The sequence below is a fragment of the Rissa tridactyla genome, chromosome 3 (assembly GCF_028500815.1).
Source record: "Rissa tridactyla isolate bRisTri1 chromosome 3, bRisTri1.patW.cur.20221130, whole genome shotgun sequence".
NCBI lineage: Eukaryota > Metazoa > Chordata > Aves > Charadriiformes > Laridae > Rissa > Rissa tridactyla.
Window position 1 is genome coordinate 10,504,468 of NC_071468.1, and position 26,078 is coordinate 10,530,545.

At 42.6% G+C, this 26,078-nt stretch overlaps 1 protein-coding gene across 4 annotated transcripts in view; it reads right to left on the bottom strand.

Moving 5' to 3' along the window:
* The window catches only part of TTBK1 (tau tubulin kinase 1), a 117,044-nt gene that overhangs the window by 65,908 nt on the left and 25,058 nt on the right, over window positions 1–26,078 (bottom strand). For 3 of the 4 annotated variants that reach the window (XM_054196636.1, XM_054196637.1, XM_054196635.1), the window contains exons 3-6: window positions 24,206–24,353; window positions 9,918–9,991; window positions 6,243–6,383; window positions 4,874–4,978 (exon numbers count right to left, since the gene is read on the bottom strand). In XM_054196636.1, the coding sequence (XP_054052611.1) occupies window positions 4,874–4,978; window positions 6,243–6,383; window positions 9,918–9,991; window positions 24,206–24,353 (468 nt within the window). Of the gene's footprint in view, window positions 1–4,681; window positions 4,751–4,873; window positions 4,979–6,242; window positions 6,384–9,917; window positions 9,992–24,205; window positions 24,354–26,078 lie in introns of those variants that run through there. The other variant, XM_054196639.1, reaches the window with a different exon arrangement.

Genomic DNA, 26,078 nt, shown 5'->3' on the forward strand with positions numbered 1-26,078 from the left:
CTTGATAAATGGGAAATCCCAGTTCAAACATACCATGCTGAATACAGATCACAGATCTTATCCAGTGTGTGCTACCTTTCAAACAGGAGAGAGTGGGGCTTGGAGAGGCAGGGAGCAGCAGTAAAGAAATAAGCATCGCCTCCAGCAATTTTGTCAAGCTGCCTGTCTTTTCCTTCATTTCCCTGTCCTCACAAGTGTTTGAAAACAAAATCCTCTGGACATTTTTTTGCACTAGCAGTCTGTCCTGTTTATCGTAATAGCCAGAGTCCCTCCTGCTAGCCAGGATGTTGACTCTGATCCAAATGACAGAAATGCTGATGGTAGTCAAAGTAGCAGCCTTCAGCCAGGCCCTAAGCAGTTCTCAACACACAACGGGCACCAAATGGCTACATGGCTGATGCACATCTGCTCTACCTGTCCAAAGGAGTAACTATCAAAAACTCACTTCTGCAACCCTCAGTATCAAGTAATGAGACTGTTGAGAACAGCTGAGTTCCCCTGATTGCTAACAGAGGGAAAATTGTTGCCGATGCTTCCTTACACACCTTCTGGCTCCAACCACCTTGTGTCTTTATAGTGCAATGTGAGTTCCTACAGACTGTAGGAGACTCCAGAATCCAGGAAATTTTACAACATCTGTCAAGAGGCTAGTGGTAGAGAGGTGAGACCATTCGCATGAAAGCAAGTCTCGGCAACAACAGCTTTTCCCCAATGAGTAGCATTTGTCTAATTATTAGCATCCCACATAAGGCAGATCAGTTTTGTTTTCCTAGAAGCACAGAAAAAATTCATATTCTGAAAAAATTTACATTTACCTAAGCCAAGTGGCCCGTAACTTTATAAACGCCAAGCAATCAAGCTGAACTTTCAACTAGCTATGCTCTATAAAAATATACAAACCAAATAAATAGTACTCATCAGAAGCTTAGCAGCTCCCTAGGTAAAAGCTACTGTGGTGGCCCTTGAAAGAGAGTCTGTAAAGCCAGAGTGGTGACAGCTGACGACAGAGGAATTAATGCTCAATGAAGACCATGGACAATAGAAATGATCCCACCTCAGAGCTTTAATCAGTCTCTAGAAAATCAGAACGAGACCTTTTAAATGACAGCCTATCCTATCTGCCTACTAAGGAGCTCCTTGCCTTTTCATATAAAAAATATTCATACTCTTTGGCGTCAGTGAATTGCACGTAAAAAGATAAATACATACATTCAGTGCCAACACAGCTTTCTAGAGGATCTTGCTCCACAGAACCACTGGCTTTTCTCTTTTTCAAAATCAAAGGTGTTTTCAAAATAGAAAAGTGACCAAAAATAAAAAGGCAAAAGGTAAGTTAAAAAACCGAAACAAAGCCACAGCATCCTAAAGGCCAGGCCGATTATCTGCATTACCAGCAAGTCATTCAGAATCTTTCTGAAAAGCTGACAAGCAAGATTGAGGTTATGAATCTCAGAGGATGTGAAAACAGCGAACACTTTTTATGGTATTATTCATAAAGTATGACAATGGTTCTGAAACTGTAGGAAAACTGCACAGAACCTACTTGAGCAGAAATCATCTCTTAATAAATGAATATGACTGAAAGCAAAATTCAGACATGCTTCCAGAAAAAGAGAAAGTGAGCTCCTTCCCCTACCTATCCTGTGTATTGTACCTCAGAACCGAATCACAAAAAGACTAAGCTCAGGATGATCACATTATAAATCTGGGAATTGTGTTCTTCATGGATAAAGGTACTGAAAGAGAATGGAGATAGAAGAATCTACCTTACCGGCTAGAAACAATCCCTTTGGTGAAATAAAAGATTAAGTTCTTAATTAAAAGAAGAAAAAAAAAAAAAACTACAAAAAAAAATAAATCTCGTTTCACTTGGCTTCATTCTGTCCTTCACCACCATCTCTTTCCTAATCGTCAGCGCATTATTTGGGCAGCAATCACACCATGCTTCGCCGGGCAAATGTCTCAGCCCTTTAAGTGCGACTCAACAGTGGCATCAGGCAGCAGAGACATAAAAGGATCAAACAGCCTGGTGACTATAGCATAACGTTAAAAGGGACTGAATATATTCTTCAATATATTCATCAATGACCTGGATGAGGGGATAGAGTGCACCCTCAGCAAGTTTGCCGATGACACAAAGCTGGGGGGGGTGGCTGACACACCGGAAGGCTGTGCGGCCATACAGAGAGACCTGGACAGGCTGGAGAGTTGGGCAGAGAGAAACCTTAGGAAATTCAACACGGGCAAGTGCAGGGTGCTGCACCTGGGGAGGAATAACCCCCTGCACCAGTCCAGGTTGGGGGCTGACCTGCTGGAGAGCAGCTCTGTGGAAAGAGACCTGGGAGTCCTGGGGGACAACAGGATGACCATGAGCCAGCAATGTGCCCTTGCAGCCAAAAAGGCCAATGGCATCCTGGGGTGCATCAAGAAGAGTGTGGCCAGCAGGTGGAGGGAGGTCATCCTCCCCCTCTACTCTGCCCTGGTGAGGCCACACCTGGAGTACTGTGTCCAGTTCTGGGCTCCCCAGTTCAAGAAGGATAGGGAACTGCTGGAGAGGGTGCAGCAAAGGGCTACCAAGATGATTAGGGGACTGGGAACACCTCTCTTATGAAGAAAAGCTGAGAGATTTGGGTCTCTTCAGTCCAGAAAAAAAATGGCTGAGGGGGGACCTTATCAACACTTATAAATACTTCAAGGGTGGGTGTCAGGAGGATGGGGCCAGGCTCTTTTCAGTGGTGCCCGGGGACAGGACAAGAGGTAACGGGCACAAACTTGAGCATAGGAAGTTCCACCTAAACATGAGGAGGAACTTCTTTACTTGGAGGGTGTCAGAGCACTGGCACAGGCTGCCCAGAGAGGTGGTGGAGTCTCCTTCTCTGGAGACATTCAAAACCCGCCTGGACACGTTCCTGTGCACCCTGCTCTGGGTGACCCTGCTCTGGCAGGGGGTTGGACTAGATGATCTCCAGAAGTCCCTTCCAACCCTATGATTCTATGAACTAAATATTTATGTATTTTGTATTGAATCATTTTTGTCAAAAAGCTTCACCACCTGAAGAGTGGCATGGGAGAATAGGTACATTAGGTATATGAGACTCTACCCCATATGATCCTCCCACATCCCAAACAAACTGAGACTTTTTGCTGCTCTCAGCAGAGCATACTCCCACCCCTCTGGGGATCCCCATGTCTTTTTTCAGGAAAAGATTATGTGTCATAAGTCCTTTCACAAGACCCATCTGTGGCAAGCAACAACCATCCATCAGAATGACCAGAATTAAGACCGACCTTCTCAGAGTCGTGCATCCTAAAAAAGCCCATCCTCACCCACACCATCCCAAGCAGGACACAGCTTGTGACACACAGATGAAGAAATCTTTTGCTCTGAAAAATGTCGAGGCTGGATGTAGTGCTGTTTTCAAAAACAGGGCCTGGGAGTATTCTCTAATGATGTAGCAAAATAACAGCAAAGTAATTTTAAATTAGTGGGAGAAAGGAAGAAAAGAGAGGATCCAAAAGAAGAGACATCTGGAAAAAATAGTTTTTTCAATTGTAAAGAAAGAACAGTGTTCAAACAATGGTATTTGAAGTACAGATATAAAACATAGTCGCTTCACTGAGGCAATGAAGAAATAAATTTTGCAAAAAACCAAATACCAATTTCAATCCATAATGATCTTGAATTCTGAATGCAGAAAGAGGAAAGGAGTGGGGCTGTATTTTGAAAAGGGCAGTATGGAAAAAGGGTTATCCCCAAACTAAACAGCTTTGACAAGGAAGACCAGTACACATAGTGTGTTTCTTTTTAAGACTAAGATGCAGACACAACCTTTGGAGCTGCTCCCATCTACGGCTAAATAGAAAAGGCTCGCAATGTCCAACTGAAAATACTTATAAAAAAAGAAGAAAAAATAGAAGAAAAAAATAGAGAAAAATCCTCCAGCTGTGTTGATAAAATCTGCTCACTGATCTTTGATTTCTTCCCACTCCCTAACCATATCCTGCACTACAGAGTCTCTGAATTTAGCTCTCACGTTGTCAAGATGTTCTGGAACAACAATTATCTTGCAGATCGAAAAAGATGTGCAGACCAAAAGGTATAAGCCTAGGATGATAAACAGAGAGATTGTCTGAGCCCTCCCTGCTTGAGCTGTGTTCCAAAATAAATCTGGGAATGCTCTGACTGATACCTAGAGCATCTGAAGCTTCGTGCATCCTTATGAGTGACCCCAGAAAACACAGTGCTGGTAAAAGGACTGGAGATAACACACACGTCACGTGGCGCAAGTTAGGCCTCCTGCCCTTACCTCCCCTCCAAGCAGGCACACTGAAATATTCCTGCTAAGAAATCTGGACAGGGGGCAACATACATAAAACTAAAGCCAGGCAAGGTTGAGTACAGCATTACCAGTTGCAGTTCACAGTAAGCCCAGCCTCTGAGATCAGGTCAGCCTCTAACTTCTAGCATTTTTTTCATAAAAAGCTTTAAGAACGCACCAAACTGGTTCCTCAGATCACAGAGAACCGAACTAGACCAGTCCTCTGGGACTACAGAAGTTACATGGCCAGCACCGGGCTCACCCTCTTTGCTTGGCCATAATGTACTCAGTAAGTATTCCAAGCCTATGGAAAACATGATTATCCTAAAGGGAAAAAAAACAATAAATAAAAAAGCACACACCTTGTAAGACAAAAGCAAGCATCCCTTCTTAGATTCTCAACTCAGCTGAAGTCACCTGCTGCTTCTCACCTTGCAAAAATGCAGTGCAATATAATGACCAAGCATAACAATCACAAAACAAACAAAATCACAAAACCTTTCCATGCCTAAGCAGTTGCAAAAGTGGAAAAAAAGTACTTAAAATTTACTTACTGGCCGGACTTCACCAGTAGTGTTGGTATACTGACGGGCCAGACCAAAGTCTAACATGTAGCACTTCCTGTATGTTGAAGGTAAGCGGCCCATGGCAAAATTGGACTAGACAAAGAAAGAAAAAAAAATCAATTTGATACCAGCAACTTGGGTAAGAGTGGCTATTTGTTAACAAAACTTTCCCATATAGACACACGTGCCTCTGGTGGAAACATAAGTCAAAGGAACAATTTTAAGATGCATCTTAAACATCATGATTAGAGAATCACTGCAATGTTAAGAAGTTCACTTTGCAGATAAGTAACTGTGGAGTCTCAAAATAACTAAAATTCACATTAGCTTATCTAAATTTCAGCTGCTATGAGGAAGAGCTGCATTTAACACCACTAGCTCTGCAGCGAGAGCTCCATCACTTGCATAACAGGATGGAGTTATTGTAGACAAACGCTTCTGTTCATGGTTCAGCTGCTAGCATGCGTTATTCTGCCCTAACTCCCAGAATCTCCATCCACTGTATTGCATTACCTAAATTTATCCGAACATTCAGACATCTAAAAACCACTAGGTTTGGTTCTTAGTAAATAAACTGACAACAAGCAAATGGAACAGCTCTTTTTAAACCCCCATCTTAAAGTTTTATCCTTTACCCTAATGGATGGCTGCCAAAGGATTTGTGGCCAGTTACATTAGTGACTGATTTTCAGCTGAATCTGATCAGCCAAAACCAGCTAATTTTAAAAGTAGCAAATGATTTTGCTGGAATCAAGATGGTCTCAGGTACAGTGGAGAAACAAGTGTTCAGGTCAAGTAGTGAAGAGCTACAGGAAAAAGAGTGACTCCTACAGTGAGACTTGGAATTACTGTGTGTCACCTAGGCAGATGACCAACACTGTGACTGTGTTTCTGACACTGGAAACTGTACTCCAACTTTTTGGCAATTGCTCAGAAAAGATTAAGAGGATTATTTAGCTAAGTCAAAACATGAAATAGCATTTATTCAAGTGATGGGTCATAGAGCAAGACATACTTTCTGACCCCCTTTTATAGTAATAATTGGTTGGATTCCAAATGGTTCAAAATTAGATTGTTTTGCCATGTGATCTTGACTGGTGCAAGTATGACTGACAGCTACTAACCCACCATGAAGTAGCCTCTGCTCATAAAATCTAGTTTGCTCTGCCCTTAAAGGAATGACAATACTATATTAATATTCTGTACTTACAGAAAATAGCCAATGTATCAGAGAGTGGGAGTGCGCACGGAGGCCTAAATCCCTCCTTTGAGATCTGCCCATATTCAGACTACCTTTATTGACTCAAGCAGAACAGAGAGACATACAACCAAAAGAAAAATTTCCAAAACAACATACAGGCTTGATGTCACGATGAAGGAATCCCACAGAGTGAATGGCTTCTATTGACTCCAGAATTTGTTTGCCTAATCGCAGCGTTGTGCTCAGCGTGAAAGTCCCTCGAGGCTGACTCCTTCTGAGATCTGCAAGATTTCGGCCCTGAAACAACCAATAAAACATTTAAACCGTGACATTAAAGCATAGCATTTCACAGCTGCAAGTTCTAACATGCATCCCCCAAAAAGCAGAAATGCTAATCAGACAGGTGCTCACCTTCTGTCTGCTTTATTTCTTGTATATGATTTTCCAATACTTCCTTTTAAGTGATGTATTTGCTGATACGAAGATATCAGACTGTTATCTTGGCAAGTCAGCTGATGTACTATTTGAGAAATAGGCACAGCGTGGACAGCCGTGCCTCGGACTGTGTGGGCCCAGCATCTCCTCACTCTTAAAACCAGACTATATAGAAGCTGATTTAAGAACAACCTTTGACTGTTCTCTGAGCCATCTAAAGATTAAAGCAGTACAAAAATGATAAGCAGGTCATGAAGCCACTATATAGTACAGCTCACAGGAGCAGTTTCATAAGAAACTCTCTAGCACCCAACTGTCTGGCTCAAGCTTAAGTCAGCATTGTTGTGGCAACACCACAATGGGGCAAGCTGCCTATCAAGAGAATCATACTCAAAATAGGAGAGGATTTTTCCACTGACTTAAAAAATACTTGTTAAAAAAATTGGTAATTTAACTCTAGTTAATTACATTTCTTGGGCAAAAATGTCTATCAGCTGTACATGAAAATAAAGACAATTTAGCAAAAAAAAAAAAAAAAAAAAAGGACAGACTAAACACCAGAAGAATTACAGTATTCTTTGATCTCTGTCATCTCAGTTTTGTCTATACCTCTTTAGATTTGTAAAGAGAAAGAAGGTGTTAAAACGAGTATATTCTATGGCACTGTACCCCTCTAATCCACAGAACTAATGCATTTATCAACCGATTGAAAACATTATGCATAAGAGTCCTCTGTTTCAGAGAACATGCATCAAAAACAAAAGTTACCGGGACATGCTAATTATCATTATACTATAGAATCTGCTGTTTCTGCTTCTGCAAAGACATACATACTTATATTACTTATAATCCAGATGCACTCAAACAAAATTCGCAACAGAAGATATATAAAAGATTCCAAACATTTGATGAGAAAGCACAGATTGCTCTCCAAACCAGTGAAATGCCATTTATTCGTCCACCCGTTTCCAGTTCTCAAGTTATTTACAGACATTAAAGGGCCAACTGCAACTGGCTCTTCCAGCATATGACTACTCTCAAATTGCTTTGACCCATGTTTCACTCCAGGGCTCTGGTCCCTCGAACAACCACGCTTGACGTTGGTCAGCTAATACAGATACAGCCAAACCACAGCAACTGGCCCAGGTTTGCTCCTTAGCATGAACAAAATAAGACTAAGCTACTTCTCCAGTGCTTATCTTTTTTAATTCCTGTGAGAGTTTACTAGAGGCAGCACAGATTTGTCATCACTGTCCTGAAAGATCTGAGTTACTGAACTGACAGCAGATCTTTCTTTCCACTGTAAAGTGGTTCCTTGGACACGAACTCTCTTATCCAACAGTAACAGGCAAAGGCAGATTTTTTTCAGAGCCGCACACTGAAATGTGCCATAATTTTCCCCAAGCTGTTCTGGGAGATGGTCTCAGGTGCCTGCTCTGCAGAAACAACCCAAGGCATGTGAATATTCAGTACTGCCCCCAGGAAAAGACAGAAAATGAGCGTTATTTTCCAAATAAACACCATCAGGCTGGCTAAGAAACAGAGCAGATGCAATGAGTTGCAAAGCTTAGAGTGGAAGCCTCAGACCCAGTGACTGAAGAGAAAGGGATTCTGCAATACATGACAGTCAGAGGGACACATGATAAACCATGTCTCCGCAGACCTTGAAGCTGAAGGAGAATTTTAGCCTGAAGAGTGATAGTGCAAAGCTAACTAATGCTTTAAGTATTGAAGTCTTAATTTGCAAATAATTAAATGATTTTTAGCTCTGCCTACTCTATAAGCTCAGCTACATAGTCAAGAACAGGCTAGAAAGTAAGAGATTCTACACAGAGAAGTTTTTTTCCAAGGTATAGTCATCTTCGTCAGGCTTGTTAAGGACAGGATTGGGGGATTAGAAACTTTGTTCTTCCATGAGCTCCAGATTAGCCCTTTCAAGAATTGTATTCACACTCACGCTGCAACAGCAGCAATAACCAGGGTTGTTTAGAAAGCAAAAGGTTTTTCTATCTGTAACAGCACCTGGGATGCCAACAGCGCGTAAAAGGCAAACCCAAGCAACCGGGAATTTACTGGTTTTATACATCTGCCTTGCAAAGCAGAACTACACTTCAAAAGAATCAGAAGTTTATTTTAAAGAAGCACCGGGGTCTGCTGGTGACAACTTTACTTCATTCACTAATTAAAAATAACCTTCCAGTTTATGCAGCAGTTTACTTCCCATTACTCTGTGCTTCAATCTTCTCACTTTCCTTCAGCACGTTCTATCACCCAAATTATACATAAAGAAACATGACATGGGCTGCAAGCTCTCCAGGGGAAGGGTCGGTTTGTATTGTATTGTCTAATCATACAGTGCTTTGCCCAGCAAAGCCCTGATCGTACAAACAGCCAGAGAGATAGGACAAGCTCCCTGTCAACGCTTGTGTCAGGTGCTGGAACAGACCAGCTTCCAAGGCAACTGTGTCAGAAAGAAGCACCTTTAGTTTGAAAAACATTCCCCTCCAGCCAGGGACAACCTCCCTCTCCTTAAAGGCCTTTCTTCCATGTGTTTTTGACTCAGATATCTCTTCCCACTTGCTCCCCTCCAACTCTTTCTCCTGTGACTGTATGCTGTAAAAAAAAAGCTGCTTTCATGAAAAGCTGTTTACATGACAGAATGACCATATTTGGGCTCTGAAGATCGAACTATATATGCTTTCTTGGTGAAGTGCCATGCCGAACCATGCAGAGGTCCCTGCAGCTCCTGCTGTTATTGTGGCTTGCGTAGACACCCATGTAAGGCTTCAGGTGGCTAACTCTGATGGGAGCAGCTGGCTGTCTAGCAGTACAGTCACCATGTGCTAGCTGCCCAAGTATTTACCCATATTGACTTAATATCAGCAGTGTTCAAACGGGAGAAAACACTTTCACAGCAGAAGCCAACCTGCTGCTGAGCTTGGTAGAGATGGGGGAGCCAGAGATCACTCCCTTTCATAGAGAGGACTGTGCTGCTGCTGTGACACCACTGGCTCCCACCGCACTCTGAGCTCTGATACAAGATGCATTTTGAACACTGCATCACAGAGCTCAGCAGGAGATATTTCAAACAGCTGCCACTGCTGCACGATACTGTGGGTAGCTCTCGCAGGCAATCTGAATTGAGTGCTTTCTCAGAAAATTGTCAGAAAGCCATCTTAAAAGAGAAAAGCAGAGCTATGAAATATCTTAGTGCATCTTGACAACTGGAGCTACCCCAAGGGATATCACAGCAACACCACCCCTTCTCACTGTCTCCCATTCCACCCACTTTCCATGTACAACAAAGTCTCTATACCAGTGCTTGGCCTTATTCTCTCACTGTAAATCCTTTGCTATGATGCAATCTCCATGGCAGAGGGGAAGCACAGAACTCACCTGAAGCTGCATGACAACATAATTAAATTTTTCATTCCTTCCACAGCCAATAAATCTGCAAACATGATCCTTCCCTGAAAAGAAACAGAAACATATAGAATGGGACATAAGATAACAACTCTGTGATTGCGATTTTTAGAAAAATGTTTTCTGATCAAGGGCTTGTAACCATGAGTGGCCTCAGGCAGGGAGTTTTGCGGAACAGACTGATTTTGTTTCTGCTTCCCAGTCTCATAGCTCAGGAGAGTACTGACATACAAGAAAACTGCCTGTGAAATAGCCATGAGTGGAAATCGGTGTCAAGGATCCTCGAATTCTCAAAGTGACACAGGACACAAGTGACAGTATGACAAACCACTAGGTGCAAGCAACACCACCACAGCCACCACCATCCCTGAACTAAACCACGGGTAGCACACATGACCACATGGTTTCACAGGTTCACTGGCAGCATGCTTAAGCTCATTAGAATCACAGAAGGGACCTTAAAGATCATCTAGTTCCAACCCCCCTGCCCTGGGCAGGGACACCTCCCACTAGACCAAGCTGCCCAAAGCCCCATCCAGCCTGGCCTTGAACACTTCCAGGGATGGCGCATCCACAACTTCCCTGGGCAACCTGTTCCAGTGCCTCACGGCCCTCAGAATGAAGAATTTCTTCCTGATATCTAATCTAAATTTCCCCTCTTTCAGTTTAAAACCGCTACCCTTCATCGTATCACTTCACTTGCCAAAAAAGAGTCCCTCTCCATGTTCCCTGTAGGCCCCCTTTAGGTACTGGAAAGCTGCAATGAGGTCTCCACGGAGCCTTCTCTTCTCCAGGCTGAACAACCCCAACTCTCTCAGCCTGTCCTCATAGCAGAGGTGCTCCAGCCCTCTGATCATCTTTGTGGCCCTCCTCTGGATTCACTCCAACAGGTCCGTGTCCTTCTTATGTTGTGGGCTCCAGAGCTGGATGCAGTACTCCAGGTGGGGTCTCACAAGAGCGAAGCAGAGGGGCAGAATCACCTCCCTTGACCTGCTGCCCACGCTTCTTTTGATGCGGCCCAGGATGCGGTTGGCTTTCAGGGCTGTGAACACACATTTCTGGCCCAGTCCTTCTCAGAGCTGCCCTCAAGCCATTCTCTGCCCAGCCTGTATTTGGCCTTGGGATTGCCATGACCCAGGTGCAGGACCTTGCACTTGGCCTTGTTGAAGGTTCCCACAGGCCCATCTCTCAAGCCTGTTCAAGTCCCTCTGGATGTCATCCCTTCCCTCCAGTGTGTCGACTGCACCACACAGCTTGGTGTCGTCGGCAAGCTCAATTCCATTGTGCATGTCCCCAACAAAGATGTTACACAGCACCGGTCCCAATACCGACCCCTGAGGAATAGCACTTGTCACTAGTCACCACTTGGACATCAAGCCATTGACCACAACTCCTTGAACGTGGCCATCCAGCCAATTCCTTATTCATTGAGTGATCCACCCATCAAATCCATGTTTCTCCAATTTACAGATGAGGATGTCATGCAGGACAGTATCAAATTACACCAACTTTACTCAGTAAATGCTGACTTTTACACACCATCACTACACTTGCCTATGAGCATTTCTTACCCTGAAACGGCTAAACTAACACTACTTCAATGTGGACAAACTCTGATTTTAACAGTCAGAACCATCTGGAAAAGAAAGATCCTTAAGAAAAAACTCCACTGAAACGTTAAAGGAATTTCATAATAAAAGAAGGAAACAAACCCAGGCAATTTCATGTTGCGTACTGTCATAGTGTTAGAAATACAAACTACATCTACTCAGAGAAAACCAAAACCAACCAGCCCCCCCGCAACACTCAGCTACTCCTCTAGGTTTGTTCTCTGTGGTACAAAAGCGCTGCTGCAACATCTACATTTCTTCACATGGCACCAGGCAGGACCTATCTTAAGAAAAAAAAAAAAAAAAAAAGAAAAAAAAGCAGAGAGAGTGGAGGCTGTGGCTTCAGATCCTGACCCATAATGGATCTGTGATGGTGTGCTCTCTGTATTAGCAAAAGGGGATGCATGTGTTCCTCTAATAGCAGACTTACTGATAACAGAGTAAAGGTTGATGCACACCACAATGATGAACATTTGATGCCTGGTGGGGTTTCTAAGCACGGAAAATAGTGAGCATCATTGCATAGCTTTGCCCTGTAGTTCTTTGTAGCACTTGAGCAATTGTGATTTTAATTAGTTTTTAAACCAAAGATTATTGTTTGATACTTCCCAGTTTTAAAATAAAAAAAGGAAGAACAGGAACATATACAGTACTCGGTAATTGCACTGCCTGTAGCACCCTTGGGACCCTGCTTTTGCTCTCATTGTGTACACCATAATCCTGGGGTATCAAAAACCGCTGGGGACGGCAAGATGTGATAGAGTAGGGACCTGGAGGGCAGGAGACAAAAAAGCAGCTTTCTCACTGGAGAACCAGAGCTTTGACCAGAGCAGTACCTACAGCTGTGGAATATGGAGCTCCATCCGAGGTCTCTTGGGAAGAGCATCAAGAGCCTGTCCTCCAGGGCCCAGCAGCATCCCATAACAGAACACCCACACACTCTCTCCTACCACAAGGAGATAACAGAGCTGCTGGCAACCAGAACTGGAGGGACAGAGGCCTTGGCTACTCCTTACTCCCTTAGGAAGAAAACACTTAAAACCAACCAACCAACTAATCAATCCTAGTATCCACCTCTACCTGGTTAGATAAGCAGGAAGGTTATATGGCTGCAGATCCTTCATGTCTCTGGCACAGACTTAAGGACATCGTCCAGTTTCAGGACTGAGCGTGCAAGACCGCGGTGAAACGATCAAGGAATGCCACAAGCCACCATATTTCAGGAAAAGATATTCAGAGATCAGGAAAGCATCCTCTTCAGCATACATCAGGACAGCCCGCACACTATTGCTTGACCCTTTTTCTCAAATACCAAGCCCACATCCTGTGTGTGCTCATGAGTGCTGGGTGCCACTGGTTTCCTACCATCTGCAAATTCATTGCAAATTCAGTGTTGATTTTGACATACAGGTCTTTGGTTTTCTGAGGGAACTTGAGACACTGTCTGGTTATAGCACACGTCCTGGCGTGGGCATTACCAAGAAGGGACTGCCGGCAAACCTCAACTGTCCTACACATCTTCCTGCCATGGGTCCCAATATGGATGGCTATGCTGCCTGCCAATCGATGTGAAGGCAGCCTCAAAGCCAGATTTGTAGCTACCAGGTCAACATATCCGGATAACCTCAGAAAGAACCGGTTATATTTCTTTAGGAACTTGTGATACCGGTGTCCTTCAGCAAACTGGCAGTCTACAGAGGTCTCAGAGAGGATGGACAGGCCAGCACAGGTCCACTCTCATCCCAGACCTAACTCCTTTAAGTCCGTAGAAATTCACAGCCTGGCTTACTTACAGACGCACTGTGAGTCCCACTTTGCTTTGCCTTTCAGAACACCAGGAGATGGATATTGAGGTAACAGCCAAAACAATGACTGTTTCAACTGGCAAGGAGAGCTACTGTATGGTAAATTGCTCCAATTTTTACTGGCTTTTATTGTTTTAAATAATTGCAAAGCACTGATAGGCAGGACACCACGTGCTTTTTATTGCTGTAAAACGACAGACAAGAACATTAAAAACCAATCCTCTGACAGGGAGAGCCTGGCCAGCTAAATCAATCATTTCAGCGAACAGCAGTGTTAGTGTCCAATACGCTTGATTGTGACTTAAGACACATCCACGCTCTTCTGATTTTGAGTATATTCCTGAGACTTTTTTTTTTTTTTTTTTTTTTTAAATCACTTTCTTCCACAACATAATGGTTTTCTGGATCACAAAAATCTTACAGGAAGAAAAAGCATTTAAATTTTTAATTTATTGTCTTTGAGAATTACATGCATGTTTAGGCTGACAACATGTTTCTGTTTACTTTCATTTTTGAAAATGATGAACTGACTCACAGTTCTTGATGACCACATCCCCAAACTGACTTGATTTGATACTGAATCCTCCTTTCCAGCCTAAAATGAGCTCCGACCTGACCTGTTTGTTTTAGGAATTGAGGTGCTCCCTGGAACAGCTCTCCCATGCGCTATTCTGCAACACAAGCAACACCAGGAAAGGAAGAAGAAAGGGGGAGAGGGAAGACTGCCAATTCCTGCATGAGAAGAAAGGAATATAACAGCAGACCACATTTAGAGGTGGGGTATGTACAGCCAGCTGGTCATATAAATGGGATAAATGCTTGCAGCATCAACCTCTCCGGGTTTCCGAGGCTTTTACTCATTTTTCAACTAAAGGAGGCAGCAGGTTACAACTGTTCTCTCTCTCAGAGGAGTTCATGCCATGCAGAAGTAGCAGATGGAGGCCGACAGTCAGGCGTGACTTTGGGATTCCTGCAGATCGGTCCTGAGGCTGATCAGAATTATGAAGCCCACAAGAACAATCACCTTAATAACCTGCTGTGCAGCCAGGATGACGGGACTGTCATACTTTCCTTTAAGGCAGAAGGAAATAGCCCTCCTTCCTCACACATGCCCTCCTTGAGCATGAAGATCATAGCAGAGAGAGAAGCAAAGCGTATTTTAACCCAGAAAAGTAAGAAAAGGTAAAAAGTTTTTCCAAGGTATAGTTAGCATGGGGAGCCTCACAACCATTTTACTGCACTAACCGCCAGATCACACTTGCTCCTTTGCTGAACAGCCACTCTGGTATTACAGAAGATCACAAGCTCATACTTTGGAAAATAAGTCCTATGTCTGTATTTCTTTATTACTAAAACAAAGCAGTTATCTTCCAACAAAGTAAAGGAACAGAGCAAGAGATTATAAAGAGTTTTGGCCTGTTAACTAACATAGGTTGGAGGAATAAGTCAGCATGATTTCACGAACGCTGACCTGAGAAAAATTTCAGAGAACACGTGCTTTCTTTTGTTTCACATGCATTCATTTTCCCAACCATTTAGTTAAGGCAATGCTTTAATATTCACCCATAGAAGAATATTCTTTCTACTGCTGCTTTTAAAATAAAATAAATGTAATAAACTCCCATATAACACCGTGTAAGAGACAAAATATTTCGGTTACTGAAATGGTCTTCACCATCCTTGTTCTGAAGGAACTTAAAAATTACAGTCAATGGCCATGTCCTCATGTATAAAAATAACTTCAAGTATCTGGAAGATCCACCCTAGGATAGATATTCATCACCTTCTAGAGAAACAAATTAAAACCCCATATTAATACTTAAGAACTTTCATTACATGAAAAACTTTCATTACGCAGCAGTTAAAAAATTAGTTTATGATCCTTTTTTGAGTGTATTTTTCCACATGGATCAATTTCCAACTGCTAGAAACCAATATTCATTCCAATCTTTTACTTGTTTAAATTCTTAAATATTCCTAACGTATTTTCAATACAGCAATGAAACTAATCAAATAAATAGAGTAAGAAAGAAATATGTGACATTATTGTTGCAATTTGAAGGGTCTTGGTTTGGGTTTTTTTTGGTAGCAGACTCTGTATTTCCTGAATTTTTACCTGCAGAAAACAAATAACCACTCTTCTCCCCAAAGGAGTTCAAGAATTTAAGCTTTTAAATTTATGCCAAATTTATTTTGTGATTCATCTCCATAGATGAGCTGTCTCATTGCTAACAGTCCACCCAAAACACTGAAGAAACTTCTTCTGCATAGATTATCATAAATCTCATTGCAATTATTGTTACTCTTATAACTGTTACCTTACCGATTCTTGTACTTCTATGATTCTACGATTTCCTCTGCGGTACTAGACCAACACTGACATAATAGTGCGAGTCCATCAGCAGCCACCAGGATGGTTGAGGGAAAAGGAGAACGTGACATTCGCCAAAAGTGTCAGAGAACTGGATTTGTTCGGCCTTAGGAAGGCAGCAGAGAGGGATCTAACTACTGGTCGGAGCCACCTAGCAGAACAGTGCCGAGAAGATGGAGCCTGACGTTTCTCAGAGGTGCACAGAGAGGCATCGGACACGAGCAGCAACATGTGAAATTCCCATTAGGTGTCCTTTCTTTTTCACCACGAGGGTGGTCGAACCCTTGAACAGGGGTCCAGAGATGCTGTGGGATCTCCATCTTTGGAGATCATTCAGAACTTCACCGGAAAAGGCTCAGAGCAACCTGATCTATTTCTTTCTGCTTGGAGCAGGAGGTTGTACTGGAGACCTCCAGAGGTGCTCCCCGACAGCCTAAATTATCCTCTGGATCTATCCATGTCAAACACTCATGTTTCTTTAAGGCCTGCCTCTCGCATCAGCAGGGACCTCTGACCTCTCTAATCACAAACTTGGCTTAATTCCAGAATCATCAGTCAAGTATCTTTTTATTCTGGTAATCAAAACCAATGGTACACTGCCGGCCAAAAACAACCAGCAAGGCACAGCTCAACCTTAAAGACAACTGCATAGGAAAAGCCCAAGTGCTTAGTGACATAATTTGCTTGAGCACTTGGCACTGCCAGGGTCTCAATTATATGCACAGTTGTGGACATCTAGCTATACAATTGCTCTCACCGGCATTTGGAAAGATGCAGCTATTTCTCAGACTCTACATTATAGACAGAATATACATTTTACAGCTATCCTGTTTTTTATTCGCCTGTCGACATCAGTATCAGGTTTATCAGCTAATCAAAGATTTTGTATTGTGAGGATATTGAATTCACTTCTGTACAAACACTCTAAAGAAATGGAGGATCCATCAGGACTACAAAATGAAATGAGAATTATTTTCATCATCTTCTAACTTTACTTGAAAATGGTGTCTGTATCTTGGCAAAGCTGACTAGCATACAGTTTTCTTTCCTTTGCAGTTAGCAAGTTTCATTTCTGGCCAGACAAACTAGCTGACTTCAGGGACTTGTCAACGCAGCTGGAAACAAGGAGTTTAGAATATGAAAGGAAACAAATTCTATGCTGGAAGTAAGGCTTAAATAACTACATTATCCAATAGTAACCAACTAGGATTTAATCAACTGGGTTAACCTTGCTAGTGCTTCTGTAATAAATGAACGAACTAATGCATATAAAAACAAAAGGCTGATCATCATCTTCTAATCAAAGAGTAAAAGGCAAAACTACCTGACCTGGCATGGCATAATTTCCTCTTCTTATTTCCCAAGACCACTAAAAACTTTAAGATAAGCAATTGATAATAGATCCCACACATGGCAAAGCAGAATAGCAAAGGAGCAAGAATTCAACAAAGCCTCAAAAAAATTATGTTTTAAATCCTCTTTCATCCATCCCATGTCCTTCCCCCATCCTGCGACACCACAGTTGACACAGAAAACATGTGGCCCAAAGGCCAGTTCATTCAAACACCCATAGGTCTCTTCCACATGGAAAAATGCAGTGCTGAGCAGAGAGGCTACATCAGAGCTACATCAGGTGCCTGAATCTGCCACCCTGTCATAGCCTAAAGACCTGCCAAGAGTAATTTACCCTGCTTTCCAGCCTTTACAAATAGCTTGGTTACATCAACCTAGCAAAATACTACAGAAACATATAAAATGTGTCTACAAAGTAACAGAAACTGAATCACAGAGAATTAAGGCACCACTTTCACATGAAAAACTCACATACGCAAAAAGAAAAGACTAGGACTGGCAAATGAGAAAAAAACAAGCAAGATCCCCTTCCTTCCCTTATTTTGTTAGGAAACCCTTACCTGTCCAAGCCCTGACAGTAACCAGGGAACAAGCAACACAGACCTGCTTCGCTATCTGCTGTAATAAAATCAGGTACTCAAAAACTACAATGCCTGTGACCAGGCTGCATCTTGCACAACTACTCAATATGCAGAAGATCTCTGCACTGCAGAATAAAATTAATCAGTCCTACGCAATGAGATCGGTCACACTGAAAAGAAGGCATTTACAAAGAAAAGGACACACTGAAGAGAACTTAGGAATATCTGGCTGCTGAGTGAGGTCGAAGGCAAGTACATGGGGCTTCGCAGCCTCACACCAGGGCAAAATTGCCACTGCGGATGAACAGAAAACAGTGCTCAGCACCAGAATAACCTGGCCATTTTAACTGACAATCTGGCTGTTACGCTGCTCCAAGGAGAATCCCAGCACAGGAAACTGAATGCCGTGGCCACACCCAAATTTTTGGAAGCCTGCAGACCAGAAGGCATCTGAAGTGCACGCCTCGTGAGAGATCCTTTTGCACCGTCCGAGTCTCACAAGCCCTCTGAGTGCTCCCAGAGGGACCTATCAAGAAGTGGGTAAGGACAGGGAGAACACTTTTGAATTCAAAGCATCTGCTGCTGGGCCTCACGCAGCCCCAGTTGAGCATCTAGAGCAGGCACAGTGCCTGGTTTGGCATGTAAAGATGGTTTCCACACCCCTCTCTGCAGCAGCCTGAAAGCTAGAGAAAACAATCCACCGGATTTAATCAGGGATACTGCTTCACTATTTCTGCAATTAAGGCTGCTGTCGGAAAGGCAGAATGACACTGAGGTAGCTCAAGTCAAGCACCTCAAAAGCTCTACAAGAGCTGCTCTAACAGAGCCGTTGGGTTTTGATTAACCTTAAAGACCTCAGAGATAGGAAACAGAGCGCGGATAGTATTTCACCTGAATGTTGCTCCACAGCAAATGCAGGGTGGGGAAAAAAAGTCACAGAGAGAGCAGGCAGATTTCTTTCTGTCTGTATTCCAAAGGATTAGAAAAGCATTGAAGATATGTAAAAACATCTGCTTTTCTAGAAGTGACAGGCTCTTCCATCGACGTGCTCAATGACAAGAAACCATCCCGTTTTTTCTCCCAATGATTCCAAAGAACACGAGTCTCAGAGTCCTGCTTTATAATAGCAATGCGGTTTTAAAACAAGCCCCCATACTGCCTTAAACCATTGCAATTATCATGTCAGTGTTGTTCACAGAGTGGCTTTGGGTCATAGAAACATTTCTGAGCAAACAGACCTAGAAGCTCCATTCCAGCTACACACCAAATACTCCCCAAATCCTAAAGAAGACAGTCCAAACCAACAACTGGTCCCTCAGACAGGGAGACCAGATTAAAACTAACCCAAAGGAAGATCCCCAAAACACATGCTGTTTATGGCGTAAAATCCCCAAGCCATATTTGCTGGAGATGCATAGGCCTGAGCAACTGCTTCCATCCACTGATCTGCTGGTAACGTACTGCTCACGAACGTAGACATAGCTTAAGCGTGTGAAACACAGAAAACCCAGCAAAGGCCGTTCGTGCTGTCTGGATAATTAAGTTGCTAATTAGGCACACAGATCTTATTTCCATTCGCTTTTTAACGTATGTGATGAAAAGGCTTGTCTACACAGCAAAACACCTGCAGATACAACTAAACCAGCATCCTTCTCCGCTGGAGAGAAGGTGTATCTGCAAGAACTACTTTGCCAATGCAGCTTAGGCTTGGTTTCAAAATGCTTGACTGCAAAGTAGAAAAGCCCAATAGGTTAAAATTACGTTCAAATGGTACAATCATATACATTTATGTCACTAAAGATAATTTTACAGTAGTGATTAAGGTAATAAAATGAGGGCTTGGCACTAAAATGGTATTCTTCTGACATAGAAACTGTATTCACGCAGAAGTTCCCTGTGCAGATGTGCCAAACTATCCCTGAAACAGTTTCTGAATTTGTTATAGGTAAGATTTTCATCCCTAGTAGGGTAATTCTCTATTAGCTGTCTTTAAAATTATTTTTCTTATTATCTTTTTTCATACTATTTGATTTATTATCCCTATGCTACCCAACTACATACACACATTTCTTATTGCTGTACACCATGAATTTTGGGCATAATTTCCATATTTCTTGATACTTATTGCATATTTTAGAGATAAATATGTATATAAGAATCTGTTACTGCAAAAGTTTACTCTCTGATGTGGTTCCTTGGACTCTCCATGACACCCAGCAGCCTTCTTCAAGGAATGAAAATTTTCTGATCCTCAAGGTAAACTTAGTCCTGTTTACTCCTTCATCCACGGAAGGGACAGATAAGGCAGAGATAATCAAGCCCAACAGAAGTGGTGAGCAACTCCTGTAGTCAGGCCAAAAGGGTTGCTCAGGCTGGTATTGATAAGTAGCAGAGGACTTCACCTACAGCAGACAGTGGGTAAACACATGGTGGGATCTCAAGTAAATGAGAGGTCCAAGGTTATAATCTCTAGTGGCCACTGGTTCTACAACAAGGTGTGCTTGCCTGAATGCCACCGCATGGTGAGGATTTGGAAAGAAAGACTTGTTTTCAAATGGTGACCCTCATGGAAGAGGCCTGGCATCATGGAAGATCCCATATGCTCATGCTGCAACGATGACAGGGGTAAAATCAGGCACTATGGAGGGTGCAGGCCTCCTTGAGCAGAAAGGACAGTAATACACATTGTGATGCTGCGGTCAACATTCCTAACGGTACGAAAAAGAGAATGCAATTTTTCTGTTCCCCAAGAAAACTTACCAACACACAATGAGTAAATGGCCAAGGCCCTGTCAGAATAGAGGAGCAACAGGACAATGTAAGCCAACCAGTGCTTGACAAAGACGAAAAAGAAATGTTATCTTGTGGTACTCTGATTAGTATTGGCCAGATAAAGTATCACCAAACAGAACGTCCTGAGCCCTGCAGCCTGAACAGGGAAATACTCTACAGCAACTCTGTGGGACCAAGAGGTTTTGATTTTCACAAAAATAGCCCATGGAAGGCAAGAAAAAACCCAGAAATTTTGCTGGAAACTTTTTGGGTAAATGTGCAACAACAGGACAACTGAGAGCTTCAGCTCCTCACCTGCTTGAGCAAGAAACTCTGTAAGCTGACTTCTCAATCATGTTTCACCCAAAGCCTAAAAGGACACCATTGCTGGTGCTTCCCAGCCCCAAGATAGTATAAAGATTTGGAAGGTTGGTCAGAAGATGATCTACAATCCTTGCAAGCAAGAATACAAGTCAGAAATAACTTTGCCTTTGGCAAAGACATTAATATCTAAACAGGTAACGAAAAAGCACTACACATCTAGAAAAATCAAATCAAGTAAGAACAGAACAGAATGAATCTACAGGGCAGTTGAGAGATACTGAAGTGGCAGTGATCTCACATAGCCAAGCACAAGTTTTACAGAATCATTTTTGTTGGACGGGACCTTTTGAGATCATCTGGTCCCCTACCACTTTTCAAGCAGAGACAGCTACAGCAGGTTGTCCATGGAGACATCCAGTTGGGTTTTGCACATCTCCAAGGATGGAGACTCCACAACCACTCTGGGCAACCTGTGACAGTGTTTGACCACGCTCGCGGAAAAAAAAAGCTACCAGCCTCACAGTAGAAAAATACACACAGTGTTTTCTTAGAAGGTATAGAGACTCTCCAGAAGAGTCATTAACTCATTAGTTCTGCAGCTGTTCTGTGTGGACTGACAGTGCAGAAAGGACATTGTGAGGGACCTGCAGCTGTGCTACTTATGTGGCTATTGCAGAAAGTGTCCCAGAAAGTCTGACTGTTGGCAACAGCCTGCAGTCCAAACCAATCAGGAGCTACTGCACTGAGAGGTCGGGCTGCACCTAAACCAGGTCCTGAAGTAGGTCTGCAGTACGGGGTAATGGCCAGCCTTCTCTATGCCAAACTCCGGGACGCTCTAGCAACTTGCAAGACACTGATCACAAGCTCTGAAAAGAGTGGCAGCTCATTAGTCCTTTAATGTTGGTATGATACCTAAACAGAAAACAATAAAGTTGTACTATTTAAAAAGAACTGCAATGTTAAATTCTACCAGAAAAGTGCAAAGGAATTTTAGACAACAGTGTTCCCTTGCTTTTCACCTGGAAAACCATGAACCGACCATATCACCTATGGTAATACCACCAATTTCCTCCATCCGTGAACTGTTTGGATAAAGTCAGCATCTCCCTTTCTGAAATGTTTCACACCTTTTCGCAACAGCTTACAGTGAAAACATACACAATACATGATTCCCAACTCTCTCAACCTTATTTCTTATTTTAACTTTATCATTTATTTCAGTAAGGCATTTGGGGATTAACCTTGAACCCAAAAAGCTAAATTCTTCACAGAACAGCTTGATTTATAAAAATATGGCTGAAGTAATTTGTCATTCTTAAACGTGGGATAGCTGATGCATAATCAATTCTGCTTCTTCTGCCTCTTCTGTCCCTTAATATTTGCTAACTGCTTTGCCAAGGGACTGTCCTAATTTCACACACCACCACGCCCTCTCCCCAATTACCAGGATCATGCTGTGTACTACTGTGGGTGTTTTTTCAAGCATTTGGTATTCTCAACTATTTTCCATAAATAAACATCGATGTCAAAGCACGTGTATTAGTCAACTCCTTGCACATTTTCTGATGCTAGTTCTGATTTGGCAACTTCAGGTCATGCTTTTCAGGCATTCCCTGCCCTGGATGTACCACGTATTGACACTAGCCAGCATGATGGCATCGTCTCTTGGTATTTTAATAGTCTGTTGCTCTACACAGTCACACTCTCACTCAATTCAGAGCAGTTCCAAGTGTACAACCAAATGTAAAAATCTAAATCTCTGCCTGTCTTGCCCTCACTACATTGCTTTCAGACCTCAGCTACCTGCTCTGCTGTTCTCTGGGAGTTCTGTGTATCCGGGCCTTTCACAGATCAACAGAAACCTTCCTCCTAAGGACCTGGGTTGATTTCTCCTTCATTGCGATTCTCTTTGCACAGCTCAGCTGCATCTATTATAATACAGTGTATTCAAAAAAGGCCTTATCAGTCCTCCCCTTAAGAGCTGGACTGTGGAAAACTATTTGACCTTCCAAAATAATTCACTGACTTTTACCCAGAGGTTACCTGTCGCAAACACTGAGTAAACTCTGTTTCACAAGATCTGCAACAGTCGCCCCCTCTAATTCAATCATATCTCTGGAGATTTTGTGTAAGGGCAGAGGTATAGACACGGACATAGGGCCACAATACTCTCTCTGAAGCATAAGCCCTGGTGATAAAGATACTACTCACTGCTTCATGGGAAGGTGTTTCCTCAGCCCAAGTGGGAATAATGCAAAAAGGGACATCCCTTCAAAGGCATACTATACTACAACATGTAAACTGTACCTGTCAATAGCTGGCCTTCACAAGGAAACCATGCGCAATGCACTTGAGCAAACAGCAGTTCTCTGATCCTCAAAGGCAGATTTGGAAATCTCTTGTTTACATCCTCCTCTAGCAATCAGTTTTTAGAAGAAGCCCCCTCACTGTTCCTTCAGCCAGGAACAACTGCAGCAGGATTGCTCCCTTGCACCCCGTGGTGTTAAACTGTATCCCATCAGCATTGCAAACGCCTTGGGGATACTGGCTGACTTCCTTCACCCTGCGCTACCAGTCCACTCCCGAAAATGACTGTGACTTTAAAGATCAGCACAGGAAGTTTTAACTTTTAGCCTTGTTTATAGTTTCACCTGAGCAAACAGAAAACAGCATCCTGGCATAAGGCAAGTCCCCTTCCAGTGTAATTTCTTAAGTAGAAGCAGGGTTGGATATGAGTCAAGGAAGGCTTCCATTTTGCTGCTTCCCAGTCAGTTTGAAACCTGCTTATAAGCTTTGCCAAGGTCAACTTAGAAATCAATGGTCCCAGGGTTGACTTCAACATCCAAACCAATACAAAACTGTGTTAGGGAAAATTAAGAATAGGCATATAATTCAAATTAACATAATTCAAAACCACCACTCCCCAGACTAAATGGCCTAAAATCATTTCATACTTTGCCTTCAGGACAGTCAGGTACAGGAAAAATTAACTAATTGCCAGTTTCCCTATACTTCATGTAAACCCCTTTTTGCACTCATCTACTAGTCAACCATTTTACTTGGAGAGTCCGTCATGCTCACAGTCATAAACATTGTCCCGGTCCTCTGGGAGGCAATCAGCTAACCTCATTTCTTAGGCCGGCACTGCTTGCTCTATTCCTTATTATCTCATCAGTATCACTAGATTGCACAGACCAGTGTACCAACAGTTCAGTTCAAGATTCCTCATTGTTCTTACAGCCTATCAGACAAAAATAGTCCCTGTGGTTGGAACTCCCTTGAGTAGGACGCTTTGCAGAATGTAATAACTTTCTGAGCTGAATGGCTTAATGTAACTTCACATATAGATGGAATCTGAAAATTATAAAAAACATTTGCAACTTTGGATTCTAATTGTTAACATGCACAGTGACCTTTAGCACTTCCAAAGAGCTTTCTGCCTTACCTTGCAGCTTTTTCAGGACAGCCACTTCCATCTTGAGAACTTGCTTGGGCTGCTGGGCTGATTCCACTTTCAAGGCCACATTCTCACGGGTCAGCAGATCCATCGCCTCATAGATCTCCCCAAAGCCACCACCACCAATCTTCTTCAACTAGAAAAGTACGAAGAGATTTGGTACAATGGATGAGATACCACATCAAATTGGCTCTCACAGAGCCAGGGACTAGCTTCTTTACTGCATAAGGAGAACAAGCCCAGCTCCCAATCTGTGCTGTGCCTGAATCCCTTCACTGCACAGCTAGGCAAAAGTCCAGCTACCCACTTGACTGTGCTATGTATAAATTCATTTTTGTAACAACAAAGAACAAGCCTAGCAAGCGATGACATGTGATACATTTAAAAGCAAATGATAACGCCTATTACTTCAGCATTGCTCTTGCCAAAATTCAAGGAAAGACCCTTCAAGGAGATAGTAGAACCACTATCCAGACCATGGTAGATAAAAACTGTCATTCCCTCTCAACAAACACATCTCGGCAGCAAAACACAACCATGGTAGTTGGAACTAATGCTTTCAAGACATAAGTTAAATGAAGTTTACATCTCTTTCACAGGATTTTAAATACAGAAAAAAACATCCACTGGAATATTTTACAAGTTGCTTGACCTGCTCTGCTAGTGAGGTTACTTCAGTGACACATTTCAGAGAACTGCCAACTACAAGCCACAAGTATAACTCCATTGTTTCTCATTCTCTCTTTCTCTCTCTTTTTTTTTCTTTTTAATTTTAAACCACACCGAGCAAAATTAAAGTTTCTGAGCAAAATTAAAGACTGTTTCACAATAGAAGGATATCACTGCTTGGAAATCAAAACAATTTCAATTGACATAAACTCAAAGCTAAAGATGTCTAAGTTTCAGCATATTTGATGTGCACCTGCTAGAGATAGATCGTCTGCCTGTTCTAGAGTAGCCACCCACTCAGAGAGCAAGCTGGGATCCTCTGCCTTTCCTGGAAGGTGATTCCTTGATTCTCCTTCTGCTGGGACTTGACAGCATATGCACATATGCATGTATAAGACAGACTCCTAACGTGTTGCAAGCGTCAATGTCTACGCCAGGAAAATTATTTTATATTTGTTTTTCTTAGATATATTTAAAGAATACTATGCTGCCCATGAACAAACTCATGTTTACAGCAGAGCTACATCAGGGCTCCTTTGATCTGCTCAGCGCTTGTTCACTGAACCTAGCTGCAGCCCTTCCCTTCAGCATTTTGTGTTCCCTCTGCTCGCAACTGCTGAGGAAGCCCCGAGCATTGCTTCTTCCCAACGGCAGCAATGACACTTGAAGAGAAAAAGGAGTTTAAATCAGGCAGATAGTTAAACGTGGATCTTACGCAATGTTTAATGAGGTTTAGATGATATTTTAGTGTCTTCTGCGCTCCAGAAGGCCTGTCCAGTTTGTGCATCTGTCCAGTTTGCTGAACAAAGGGCCCTGCCTCTCAAGGGCAGGTTTGTTTGCGTTTTTTTTTAAGGTAACCTGAATCATTTGCTTTTCTGGCTCCCAGGTCAAGAAAAATCAGCTCTGCATGAAGAAGGTAGTGGGTTTCGTATTAACAGCCTGACTATTGTCTCTGAAGCTACTTCTTGATAACCCTTTGAGAGTTGCTGCCAGGAGTCCTTCTTCTTCTCCTTTTACTTGTTATTTTTCCTCACAACCTTCCACTGGGCTAAAGAGGCATATTCATACAGTAAACAGCCCAATAAGCAGGTCACCACACATTATTCATACATTATTACAGTACAGCCCTATTTCTACTTGGAAATTCACACTAAGTGAGCTGGCTATTAAAAATCTTTCTATCAAAACAGTG